Source organism: Aulonocara stuartgranti (assembly GCF_965226115.1).
Source record: "Aulonocara stuartgranti genome assembly, chromosome: 12".
In the NCBI taxonomy this organism is placed as follows: domain Eukaryota; kingdom Metazoa; phylum Chordata; class Actinopteri; order Cichliformes; family Cichlidae; genus Aulonocara; species Aulonocara stuartgranti.
In genome coordinates, this window is record NC_138948.1 from 7,415,001 (window position 1) to 7,428,184 (window position 13,184).

At 40.6% G+C, this 13,184-nt stretch overlaps 1 protein-coding gene across 1 annotated transcript in view; it reads right to left on the reverse strand.

Moving 5' to 3' along the window:
* The window catches only part of srrm4 (serine/arginine repetitive matrix 4), a 65,145-nt gene that overhangs the window by 11,323 nt on the left and 40,638 nt on the right, over nt 1-13,184 (reverse strand). The window contains exons 3-6 of the mRNA XM_082555759.1: nt 5,366-5,449; nt 5,162-5,242; nt 5,047-5,073; nt 4,741-4,791 (exon numbers count right to left, since the gene is read on the reverse strand). Coding sequence (XP_082411885.1) covers nt 4,741-4,791; nt 5,047-5,073; nt 5,162-5,242; nt 5,366-5,449 — 243 coding nt within the window. The remainder of the gene's footprint in view (nt 1-4,740; nt 4,792-5,046; nt 5,074-5,161; nt 5,243-5,365; nt 5,450-13,184) is intronic.

Consider the following 13,184-nt stretch of genomic DNA (forward strand, 5'->3'; position numbering starts at 1 on the left):
TTACATGAAGCAACGCAGAATTGCTAACTGGCAAACAAATCCACACTGACTCCCAACAACTTTACAAATTTACAGCCAAAATAAATATATTTAGAGCCTGGTCTACCCCCTCTTTATGATAAATATGAACGAATACATGTGATGAAGAATAAAAATCGAACTTTTAAATTGTTGTTCTTTGTTCTTTTGCCTTCCTTCAGCTGCTCCCATAAGGGTCGCTACAGTGGATCACCTACCTCACCCTGGCACCTTCCTCTGTCACACCAACCCTCTGCATGTCCTCCTTTACTACACCAATGAATGTTCTCTGTGTTCTTCCTCTTTTTCTCCTGCCTGGAAACTCCATCTTTAATGTCCTCTGTCCAATATATCCATGATCCCTTTGTGCAGTTCCAAACCATCTCAGCCCTTCTTATCTAACTTTGTCTGCAGTCCGCTCAACCCGAGCTGTCCATCTGATATACTGATTTCTACTTCTGGTCATCCTGGTCACTCAAGAAAATATGAACATCTTCAGTTCTGCCACCTCCAACTACACATCCTGTCTTTTTGTAAGTGGCACTCAGTAGTAATGATCTCACTACCATCCTGTAAACCTTCCCTTTCATCCTTTTGTGCCTTCTTTCACGAATCACTCCTGACTCTTGTCTCTGCTTTAAATGTGCATATAATGTACATCGCCACTTGGAGTGACAGGTTGATGTTATGTTCTGTTCTCTATTCATTTGCACTAAAATACATTAAAACATTATCTCTTTAGTTTTTCTAGTAAGTTCATTGTGGTGGCTATTTAGCTTCTTTTACAAAGCAGAGGACTGCCATATACACATTTAATTGACATGTGCTATTTGTCCAATTATCTGCAATTCAGCAGAGGCAAAAATGGCCTCACTAGTAGTCCTTTAGTTTGGATAAATGCAAGAAAACAAACTCAAACCACAATACTCCACATCTGCATGCTTTCACATTGTTTATGTTGGACAGCCAAACATTTCTAATTGGTAGCAGCTATAGTTTTTCTCCTTTCCCCACATTTTTAAACAAGAGTAGTGCTAATGCAAAAAAGTGTCTTGTAGCCTACTGGTGGCCAGAAGTTTAAAGATGAACAGACCAAAAATGGCCCCTGCATACGTTTTGTCTTGAGAAAGATGTTCACAAAACAGAATTAGATTCTCATTTAATATCACACTGAATTATGGATGCTCCTCTTTAATTGAAAGCTGGTGACTAGACAGTTCTGATTTTGCCATCCAAAAAAAAACTGTCTTGGAAAAAGGTGAGGCTTTAAAATGGTAGTCAAGCCAGTCTGTTATGGTGCCTACATCTATATTTTATGTGCAGTCTGTGGCCTTTCTCCACCTTGAATTTTCAGCTATCAATGTAAGTGTTTACAGTGGAGTGACTACTTTTCAATTTAATATTCTGTTTACTGTTAAAACAACACTGAAGACATTAAGGCTGTCAAATTTTAGTCATATACTGTATCGCCAAATCACAACAACAGTTGCCTCAAGGTAGTTCATATTGTAAGCTAAAGACTGTACAATAATACAGAGAACACCTCAACAATCAGATGATACCAGCAACCTCTGTGTGACAGTGGGAAGTTAAAACTCTGTTTTAACAGGAAGAAACCAAGAACCAAGGCTAGATGGATCCATGCTTTCATGTGGTTTATGCCAAATCCTGTCCCTATCATCTGAACATCAGCGCAGAAATCAAGACTCATCAGACCAGGCAACATATTTTCAGTCTTCTGTGTTCCACTTTTGGTGGGCTTATTCAAAATGTAGCCTCAGCTTTGTGTTATTAGCAGACAGGAGTCATTTGACACCAAGTGTGGTATCCTGTTGCTGCAGCTCGTCTGCTTGGAGGTTCGATGTCTTGTGTGTTCAGAGATGCTCTTCTGCATTCCTTGGTTGTAATACGTGGTTATTTGAGTTACTGTAGTGCTCATATCAGCTCATAGCAGTCTGGCCCTACTCCTGTGAACCCTGACAACAACAACAAGGTCGACAAGCTGGATCTGTAAACCCTAGAGATTGTGGTGTTGAAAATTTCAGCAGCCTGACCGGCACCAACTACCAAAGTCTAGGGATGGGTACCGGTATCCGGTGCCATGATGACATAACGGTAGTAACCAGACCGAAAAACAGCGCACATTTCGGTGTTTTATTTCGGTGCTTTTTTTCCCTGAGCTGTGATACACTTTGATTTCTAGCCAATCATTTTACGTTTCCGAGGATAGTAGGCGGGTCCAGGTACGTACGTTCTTTTAGAGCAGAGCTACAGATTAAAAATGCCCAAGGCGAAGCGGTCAAAAGTCTGGCTGTACTTCACAGCAAAATATGTAAACTCAGCAGCCTGCAACAAGTGCTTTAAGCTGATACTGTGATACTGTCAAAGGAGGTAACACCTCGAATCCAATGAAACACCTGGCGACGCATAGCGTTTTTTTTTTTAAAGCCGAAAAATGCGCCGTATTTGATAGTTTGCTGCCAGACCTCACACCGAGCACATCTACTGCGGGTGGGTTGCCTGTTATCGGACCCGGAGTTAGCAACATCCCCCAAAAACACGAAGAGGAGAGTCCTGGCCCCTAGCCCTGCCAGTGTAGCAGAAATGATGAGGATGATGATGCAGCAGCAGCCGTTCTTCTCTGTGTGAGTAGCTTAATGTTGTTCGTGTGTAATTTACGTTTAGTAGGCTAACCACGTTATTAAATTAATGTATGTAAGGTGAACTAGCAAACATCATCATAGCTACATGCGGCTGTCTTCTTGTTTGATGGCAGATACTCCCTTCACCCTGGCCAAAAAGGCTAAAATGACCAAAGAAAAAGTGGAGAACAGCTAAACATGAGAGGTTTTTGGAAAAAGTTTGTGTTTTTTCCATTGTTTAAGCACTGCTTCCAGCCAAGAGTGATACCATATATGCCACATAGCTGCAGAAAAGGCTAACATTGTTATCTTTTTACAAAAAAAAAAACAGCTGAACATGAGAGGTTTAAGGATCAATTTTGTGTTCTCCATTCTTTAGGCACTGATTTGAGCACCGTTTAAGCACCGGCACCGTTTCAAAAGTACCGGTTTGGCACCGGTATCGGCTAAAACCTAAACGATACCCATCCCTACCAAAGTCTCTTAAGTCAGTGGCCCCCAACCCCCGGGCCGTTTATAGCTCCATGAGCCATTTGGTACCGGACTGTGAGAGTTGAGGCTCGAGTGTGAAATTTATGGTTTTCAGAGTTTTTATCAGTTTTTATCGTTACTTTCTTTAATTGTTTTTATCGTTAACTTGTTTTCTCTGGGTCTTTTCCTGTGTGTTATGAATAAATCTTCTTTTTTTTGGTACTGGTACTGGTTTTATTTTGTAGTATTTATCCACGGCAACTTTTTTTTTTTTTTTCACAGCATATGTGATTTATTCTTAATAAATTACATTTTCCATTGAACCACATCATATAACAGTTTACATCCTGAGCTGATATCAACATATCAGTTAGAACGAAATTTGATGATTGAACATCAACTTTAAAAAAGCACCAGTCAGGAAGGGCACAGTGTGAGAATAACACAAGCATTATTGAATTTCATCCTTACTTTGATTTATTCTTTTTTTGTGCTTATTGCTCCAGCTGCACATGGAGTCCACACCTTTCTCACTGACGTGAGTGGTTTCGATAAAGGTACAGGGACACTTGCCTCTCTCAGTAAAACCTCAGAATTTTCACTCAAATTAAGGATTTGTTTTTCAAGTCACATTAAGAAAAGCATCCTTAAAGATTGTAACTACTTTTTCCAAGTGCTCTCAACAAGTAAAGGCTCAGTAGTAAGACAGCGTGCAGTAATAAGTAATATCTAAAGTTAAAACAGTTATATCTTTTGTTGACTTTGTTGATATATCCACGGCAACTTAAAGGCTGGTCCGTGAAAATATTGTCAGACATAAACCGGTCCGTGGCGCAAAAAAAGGTTGGGGACCGCTGCCTTAAGTCACCTTTCTCCCAAATTCTGAGGTCAGGATCAGAATCAGGAAGAAAGGTCAAATACAGGCATTAGTGTGGTGCTGCCATGTGATTGGCTTATTAAATATTTGTGTTAACGAGCAGTTGAATGGGAGTGCCTGATAAACAGGCCAGCTTTTATTTATTTAACGTCAAAATTGCATATGTCACATCATCACCTTATGTTTCTTTATTGGCTACTCTGAGTGACAGGTCACATTAGCGAAGGGAAGAGTATAACAGAATGACAAAGTCATGAACGAGTGAAGTGATCTGAATAAAAGAAAAGAGAATAAAGAGTTGTAGTCAGCTGGAAAGCAATGGTTTCCGTTCAAGTCAGCAGCTACCGAACATGGCTCTGTGCTTACAAACAACAATGCGCTCATCCAAAGTCAAATTATAAAATGTTGCAAGATCACAGCATGAAATTGGTTTCTCTTACCCTCTTTCACCCATTTTTCTCTCTTTGTGGCTCAAGTGTTCAATCAGTTTTTCTGTTTGCAAAGGTTCTTTCACGCTTAGCTCAAGAAATATAAAAGCGGTACGTTTCTGTATTCACCTATCTTGCCCTTACAGGATAGTATTTTGCAGTATCCTCTCTTTTTCCTCCTCGACAGTGGGTATTCTGAAAATACTGGATGGACTACCATTGCTGGAAGAAGAGGAGGTTGTGAGGGGGAAAAAATAGTGTAGGACCTGGAGAGTACATTCTGATGCAACAGTCACACACTGACCTTTTCTTGTGCTTGCGTTCATCCTTCCTCTTATGTTTTAAACTTGAAGAGCTGTTAGGATGAAAGAGAATAATATCATGAGAGAGCGGTATTGATACTGACGAAGCCTGCACAGACAGCTTGCATACTTGCTGATACTAAAAGAGAATTGCGTTTCAGGTGGAAATCCAGTAATCTTGCTGAAAGCAGGCACCAACTGTTACACAGGAACTCATCCTGTTATGAACCGTCTTTCTTTTAGAAATGAGATGTGCACAGTGCAAGCAGACATGCAGAGGTTATAGAAGAAAAAAATCATATATGTACCTGTGTTTTGACTTCTTGGAGGTATACCTGAAAAGGGAAACAAGATGATTTAAGTCATAAATATAAAACTTGTGCAACTGTTTTTGTATATTGATTTAACATTTACTGTACTTACCTGTGCCGCTTGCTTTTCTTGGAGCTCTTCTTCTTCTTCTTTTTCTTCTTCCTCGGTGGTGACAGGCTGTAAGAAGGAGACCTAAATAAGGAAAAATTTTAAAATAAATATGAATTTAAAGCATTCCTCTGCACAAACCTTGGTTTATTTATTTCCACACCAACACACATCACACTGCAGTGTCATCTAATTTTGGAAACTGACCTTTTCCTCTTCCTCTTCCGCTCAGACTTCCTCTTCTTCTTCTTCCTCTTTGGCCGAGGGGAAGGTTCCTCATCAAAGGACGGACTGTGAGCAAATTCAGAGCAGAGGGGACACGTTTGTTATCTTTTTGGGATCCAATGAATGATACACAGTCTTACATTCAAGAATTTCACAGCGATTTTTGATCTACTGAATCGAAAATATTCTGACTTATATTCTTTCAAGATTACTCAATGCAGAAGCCTTTACACCTATAAAGAAATGTAAATGAATTTCTAATAGCTCAATATCCCTAAGAATTATGCTGTACAGTTTTAAAGCTTGGACCAGCTGTTTGTTTAACCCTCCGGGGTCCAGAGTATAATTGGCTGTTGTTGACTACTTTTGATTATACCTCTATATTTTACCTTGCCTTGTTTGGTATCATTCTTTTCAGCAATGGTACCACATGTCTGAATTTAAAGGTTTTTTTCTTCTCATTTTCACATACTCTATTAACACATTAAATCTAAAATCAGATGCGAATGCAAATATAAATATAAATTGTAAATTTAAATTTAATATACATATATAAAACAAAAAAAAAAACACCCAGCACGCCCCTGCGGGCGGTTTATCCTTCAAGCTCGGGTCCTCTACCAGAGGCCTGGGAGCTTGAGGGTCCTGCGCAGTATCTTAGCTGTTCCCAGGACTGCGCTCTTCTGGACAGAGATCTCCGATGTTGTTCCCGGGATCTGCTGGAGCCACTCGCCTAGCTTGGGAGTCACCGCACCTAGTGCTCCGATTACCACGGGGACCACCGTTACCTTCACCCTCCACATCCTCTCGAGCTCTTCTCTGAGCCCTTGGTATTTCTCCAGCTTCTCGTGTTCCTTCTTCCTGATATTGCTGTCATTCGGAACCGCTACATCGATCACTACGGCCGCCTTCTTCTGTTTGTCTACCACCACTATGTCCGGTTGGTTAGCCACCACCATTTTGTCCGTCTGTATCTGGAAGTCCCACAGGATCTTAGCTCGGTCATTCTCCACCACCCTTGGGGGCATCTCCCATTTTGACCTCGGGACTTCCAGGTTGTACTCAGCACAGATGTTCCTGTACACTATGCCGGCTACTTGGTTATGGCGTTCCATGTATGCCTTGCCTGCTAGCATCTTGCACCCTGCTGTTATGTGCTGGATTGTCTCTGGGGCATCTTTACACAGCCTGCACCTGGGGTCTTGCCTGGTGTGATAGACCCCAGCCTCTATGGATCTTGTGCTCAGAGCTTGTTCTTGTGCTGCCATGATTAGTGCCCTATGCTAAGCAAGCCTACCGCAGACATGAGCGAGACAGATAAATATGAAGGCATGCCGGCTCGGACGTCGCCCGGATCAACAAGGTCCGCGTCAGGTGTTGAGGAACCAGGGCACCCTGACGAAAAGTGGGCTACTGGAACAAGAAGGCATCGGTGGGCAAGGGACGAAAACAGGGCGTTGTTGGAATGCTACTACGCAAGTAACCCCGGCGGAAGGGGCTACATGAATAGGATGAGGGACCTATGGATTCTTCGATACCCAACATCCACAATGACAGCGAAACAACTAGTAGCTCAGTGTTCCAACATTCGAAAGAAGGGACTGCTCTCACAGCTAGAGATTGACGAGGTACAACACAAATGCTACGGCAAGGAGGAGTCAGGACGCCAGGTCAGGGGGGAGATATCATCACCCCCACCCGAGATTGGGTACATAGCCCCAAGTGCGATAGGAGAAGGATCGTTGAGTGCGAGAGGAACTGACCTGAAAAATAGGATCATGGCCAAGCTTGAAACCTGGATCCCCCGTAGCCGGTTACCAAGATTACGTGAAGTACCCTCAGAAGGTCTGCTAGATGATGTTAATGCAGCACTACGGACAATACCTACAACCACGGTTACCGACACTAACAAGCTGATCTACAATACGGCAGCAGTGATCAGTGAGATGCTTGGCTACAAGTTGAACAGCCACAAGGGGCAGTACCCTCCATGGAGAAGGAGGCTAGAGGGCAAGATCAAAGTAGCACGGAGGGAGGTTAGCCAACTAACGGAGTTGCAGAAAGGTGCGACAAAGAAGGTGCATAAGAAATACAGCAAGCTGTCCATACCTGAGGCCTTGGAAACTGCCAAGCAAAGACTCACAGCCTTGGCCAGCCGCTTGAGGAGGTACACCAGAGAGATAGAAGGCAGGAGAATAAACCAGCTGTTCTCCACAGAACCAGCAAAGGTGTACTCTCAGTGGCAAGGGAACAATAAGAGAACAGCACCACCAAGGCTGGAGACGGAGCAATACTGGAAGAGCATATGGGAGAAGGATATATATACATATATACATATATATATATATATATATATATATATATATATATATATATATATATATTAGAGATGGCACGATACCACTTTTTTATGTCCGATACCGATACCGATATCATAAATTTGGATATCTGCCGATACCGATATGAATCCGATATAGTGTTTTTTAATCAACAAAACTGTTTTTTAAAATATCTTGCTGCATTTTGCAAGTCTGCAAGTTCATACTCAAGTTTAAAACAACAACTACACTAAAGCTATTCTGTTATACCTGTATACAAAAAAAATATTTCATAGTTCAGCAATACTGATCAATCTAATAAACTTAGACCTACACCATCCTCCCTATTCTGGTATTTTAAAGAGTACTTAGCGTAAATATTAAGCAACCTAACTAATAGGGTTCCAACTCCCAGCAACAACAAAATTAAATAAATAAAAAATAGGGAACCACCCCTCACGCGCCACCTCATGATGCTTAATCGACGTAATCAACCTTAATTTGATGCAGTGTGAAAAAAAATGCACAGAAATCAATTATTTTTCAAGAAATATTAAATAGATTCAACATCTTTCTTCAACAAAATTGCAGACTGCACAGATGGTACCTTCCCAAAGTAAAAAGTACTATAGCTTACTAGGGTATATATATTAGACTTAATAGTCACTATGTACAGTAATTGACTTCTATTCATTTTACATCAAATTAAAACTTTGGGTGTCAGATAATTATTTATTAAAAGCTAGACATTTTAAATGAGAATAAGAAAGAAAAGTATGTCTTTGTGCCCCCTTTTCCCAGTTAATGCCCTATCGGCCCCCCTGGCTAAACTTTGCTAGATCCGCCCCTGCACAGTTACCAGCCGTCAGCTACGTAGAAAAAGATCCTGGTGTAGAAAGAAATATTAAATAAATTCTAACAACAGCTTATCAAGCTTAAACGTGCTGCTGTTGTTCAGCCGCTGGTTTGCTCTTTCTGGCGCAAAGTGGACCAAAAACAAACGAGAGACAGACTCGCAACAGAAAAGCCGATCAGCTGATTTAAGCAGTTTCACGATTGAAGTAGCAGCCGGAGAGCGAGAGGCAGACGCTTGTTAAGCTTAACGTGGGAATGCTTTACAAACATTCAGAGATGGACTTACACACTTGCTTTACTTCTCTCGGGGATAACTTTGTCGGAGATGAAATGCCAGGTTGCTAGCGAAGCTCCACATGCTATCCAGACCACCGACAGGTCCTGCATGCCACAGCTGCTCTATCACGTGATGCATACGTTCTGAGGTGAGTTACGGCGTGTTGCAAGTTTTGTGAGGTGCTTTCGTGATATTTAATGGATCGGATTACATTTTTTATTTTTCTCCGATATCCGATCCAGTAATTTAGGTCAGTATCGGACCGATACCGATACCTAATATCGGATCGGTCCATCTCTAATATATATATATATATATACACATGTTTTTGTTTTTGTTTTTTTAAATAAACATTTAAAACTATTTACATAATAATCAGGTGTCCATCAAATAGGATGCCACACAAATTATTTTTGCCACTCCAAAAAATAGTTTCTGTCCACTATAAGACAGAGGAGCACATCACAAGCCTGGTACCTCCAGGCCTGACAGCAGGAGGTGTATCACTCCTCCTGTTTGCCACCTGGAGTCAAACTCTACATTGCAATCTGCCTTTGGTGGCTTTTTAGCAACTGTGACATTCAGCCATTGCCCCGTTGTTTTGACAAACAAAACAAAACAGACGACTTAACTACACACTAAATAAACAAGACAAAACACTAAACGTCACAAATCTCTCAAAACTCACTTTCTTTTTCTCTCACTCTCACTGCTATCACTCCTAAAACTTCCCCCTCTTCCTAAATAACCAAATGTCACATGTTGCCATCTAATATTTGGATTGCTCAACATGGTACATTTGTCCACCAATAGGAAAGGAATGTTTTTTCATGTATTTTTAAGTGCTTGCAGGACTTGAAAAAATGCAGTTTTTACCCATTTTTTTCTTCCAGCAGACAGGAAAAAATATCATGGCCTATCAATACAATTTAAAAATTGGTATATAGTTGGAAGCACTTTTAACACAAGCTGAAATGGATTCTCAGGGAGACTACATCTTGCTGCTATGCCATCTTAAATTGATCATGTGATTTGGGTCCGTCGACCCCAGAGGTTTAATTATTGACTGGTTTACGCTTTACTCCTAAGCTTATGTGGTTAACTTAGTAGTTTCCTATTTTCACACCCAGTATTTACACCACAGTTGTTATTTGCAGCTGTATTTGTATCAAACTGATGAATCAAATTCCTGCAGCCACTGTTTTTTTGTTCTGCTTTTTTTTAACCACACCCTGAAGGAAAAACATAGCTTTACTGCCCAAAATGCTTCACTATGTTCAAAAGCTCTGTAGCCAAATATATAAAGTGTAACTGGTGCCAAGTATTGTTTACTGGAATATCAAAGCTTTTTTTTTTTTTTTTTTTTTGCTGAAAAGCAGCCTTCTACAGGCCAGAGGCAGAAGTTTGCCTTTTGCCAAAAAGCATTTTCAGGTTGGCAGAAACCTTTAGGAAGTTAGGAAAAGTCAAACAATAGAAGTGGTATAGGGTTGAGGTGGATGAATAAATGTTGCGGATGAAAGCACTGGACTGTCATCCAGAAGAGTGTGGTTTGTAAATGGTAAAAATAAATGGCCTGTATTTATATAGCTCTTTACTAGTCCCTAAGGACCCCAAAGCGCTTTACATATCCAGTCATCCACACATTCACACACTGGTGATAGCAGCTTCATTGTAGCCACAGCCACCCTGGGGCGCACTGACAGAGGCGAGGCTGCCGGACACTGGCGCCACCGGGCCCTCTGACCACCACCAGTAGGCAACGGGTGAAGTGTCTTGCCCAAGGACACAACGACCGAGACTGTCCAAGCCGGGGCTCGAACTGGCAACCTTCCGATTACAAGGTGAACTTCCAACTCTTGAGCCACGATCGCCACGATTTGTCTTCCATTTGCTATCAATTCTACTAAGTTACTAAGTTATTCATTGTATTATTTGTATGGCTAAAATACACCTAGTGTAACATCTCCCAACTAATTAGGCATTTACTTTCATCAATTCATGGAAGATAGTTTGGCGGTGTAATACTATTTTTCAGGATACACACACACACACACACACATAAACACACACACACACACGAGTATGTGCAAAATCTGCACAATCTACAGTTCACAAATCCGTGGTGGAAAATTTGTCTAAGGTGTCAGGAACATGAAAAACACTGCTAATTAAAAAAGTTTGTTTTTGTGCCATAAATGCAAATTAAAATGTTACTGAGGATATAAATATATAGTATATAAAGATCCAGAAAACAGTCCAAGTTAAACTGCTCTGTGGTCTAGTGAATCAAAATCTTTTTTTAAAAAAAAATCATTGCACTAACATTGTGTGGGGTAAAGGGAAGCAGGACCAGCCTGGTTGTACTTCTTTGGTCCTTCACACAGACAGCTTTGCAAACCGCTGTCTAAAATTTGTAGCATTTACTGTGACAAGGGGGCAGTTTAGGCGAACCGCCACAGCCACTGTACTAGTACACACTGCCTGATAACTTGTACATCTGTGAAGGCACCATAAATGCTGCATAATATACAGATTTTGGAGCAACATGGGCTGCCTTCCTTTTTCCGAGAAGTCCTTGTCTTTCTGAACAGCAAAATACCAAAACAACATTCTGCATGTATTGCAACAGCATGACTCAACAGCGAAACAGTCCGGGTGCTGTAACTAATCTGCCTGCAGGAAGCAGAGAACATTTGGCACACTATGAAATGGAAAATATGTCAAAGGAGGCACTGGACGGTTGAGCAGCTGAAATCCTATATCAAGCATGGGAAAACATTTGGCTTTCAAATCTACAGTAATTGCTCTCCACAGTCCCCAAACATTTTTGCTGTTAAAAGACGACTTGGAGCAAAAAACAAAACAAAACATATATATATATATATATATATATATATATATATATATATATATCCAATGATCTACAAATGATTTGTAGATCATTGCATTGTGATTTTATTCACAGCGTCAAAGTCTTTTTTTTCTTCTTTTTTTTGGAAACTGATTGATATATTCTTTGGGAATTTGCTGTATTGCTTTCCTCCCTAAAAGTATTTACAGATAAATAACCATGACAGAATGGGTGGGGTAAAATAATCCACATGACTCATCACTGGCAGCACATAACTGCACATAAATGCATCCTGATTCTCTCTCACAACAATCATAAGCAAGATTATCTGTGATCCAAATGTCCCATACGAGATAATCTCGTGACAAAAGGATGAAAAATCCTTTCCAAACTGGTATAGACATAAAACAAATAACATGCCAGCGAACGTCACTATACTTTACTCAGAGGGAGGATCACAGATTTGATCTTGAACTTAAAATACAGACCTTCACTTTTTGAGCTGCAGGGCCTGCTGAGCAATTTTATGATTTCGATTGGGAGATGATAATTTATTTCTGAATTTAACAGGGATAAAGCATAATACTTTAATGTACCATAGCCGAAAGGTAAATTTCATCTCCAGTCCCTGCACAGAGGCAGCTAGCGATATACATCTTGAAGAAGCAATGAGGTACACTCAGTTTTGGTTTCCAAATAATTTAAAGACAGATATTTTACCCTGGCCACCGCTCTGTAATGGTGCCAAAAATGCAGGTGACTGTGAGAATGTGTTGGAATCTCTCCATGTAGCTCATGGATCCTTTATTTCTGCACACATTGTTCTGCGTATAGCCACATTCTCATTATAGGGTGAGATATTCTTGTTATCCATCCTTTCTTCTCTTGAAGTGTGAATTCATCACTATACTGGAAAGAAAATGGTCGTATTCCATCTGCTGACCAGCTTGGTTGCTGTCCAGTGGTCCACTTCATTACTCTTTTAAAATGACTGATGTGGAAAAGAAGATGAAGGTCTTTTGAAGCACCACAGCCCCCCTGAATGGGCCTTTCAAGTGCAGAAGAGACTGAAATTCATAGCAAGGAAATACATGAGAGAGTGACTAACCATATCTGGGTGATACAGAACAACAAAAAAAAGTAGTTATCATAATGGGTATAAACTTGTGGATATTTTCTGGAAATTTACAGACTAAGTGGTGTAGTGGTTAACACATTTGCTTGGCAAGCAAATGTGACCTTTTGTTTGCCAAGTCAGAGACACAAATTCCCTTTGGGGATGCATTAGGAAAGGAACAGGAGCCAAATCAAACATGTGGAAATACTTGCTGTGGCAAGGGAGCAAGTAGCTTACGGACTAAAAGATTAATTGTAAAAGTTACTGAATATTTGTGAAAACCGAAGCTGCATTTGTAGCATATATATGTGTGTTTTTCTGCCTAACATTAGCCCTGCATGTTCAAATGCTCCAGTTGTTTCAATCTTTTGCCAAATAAAACA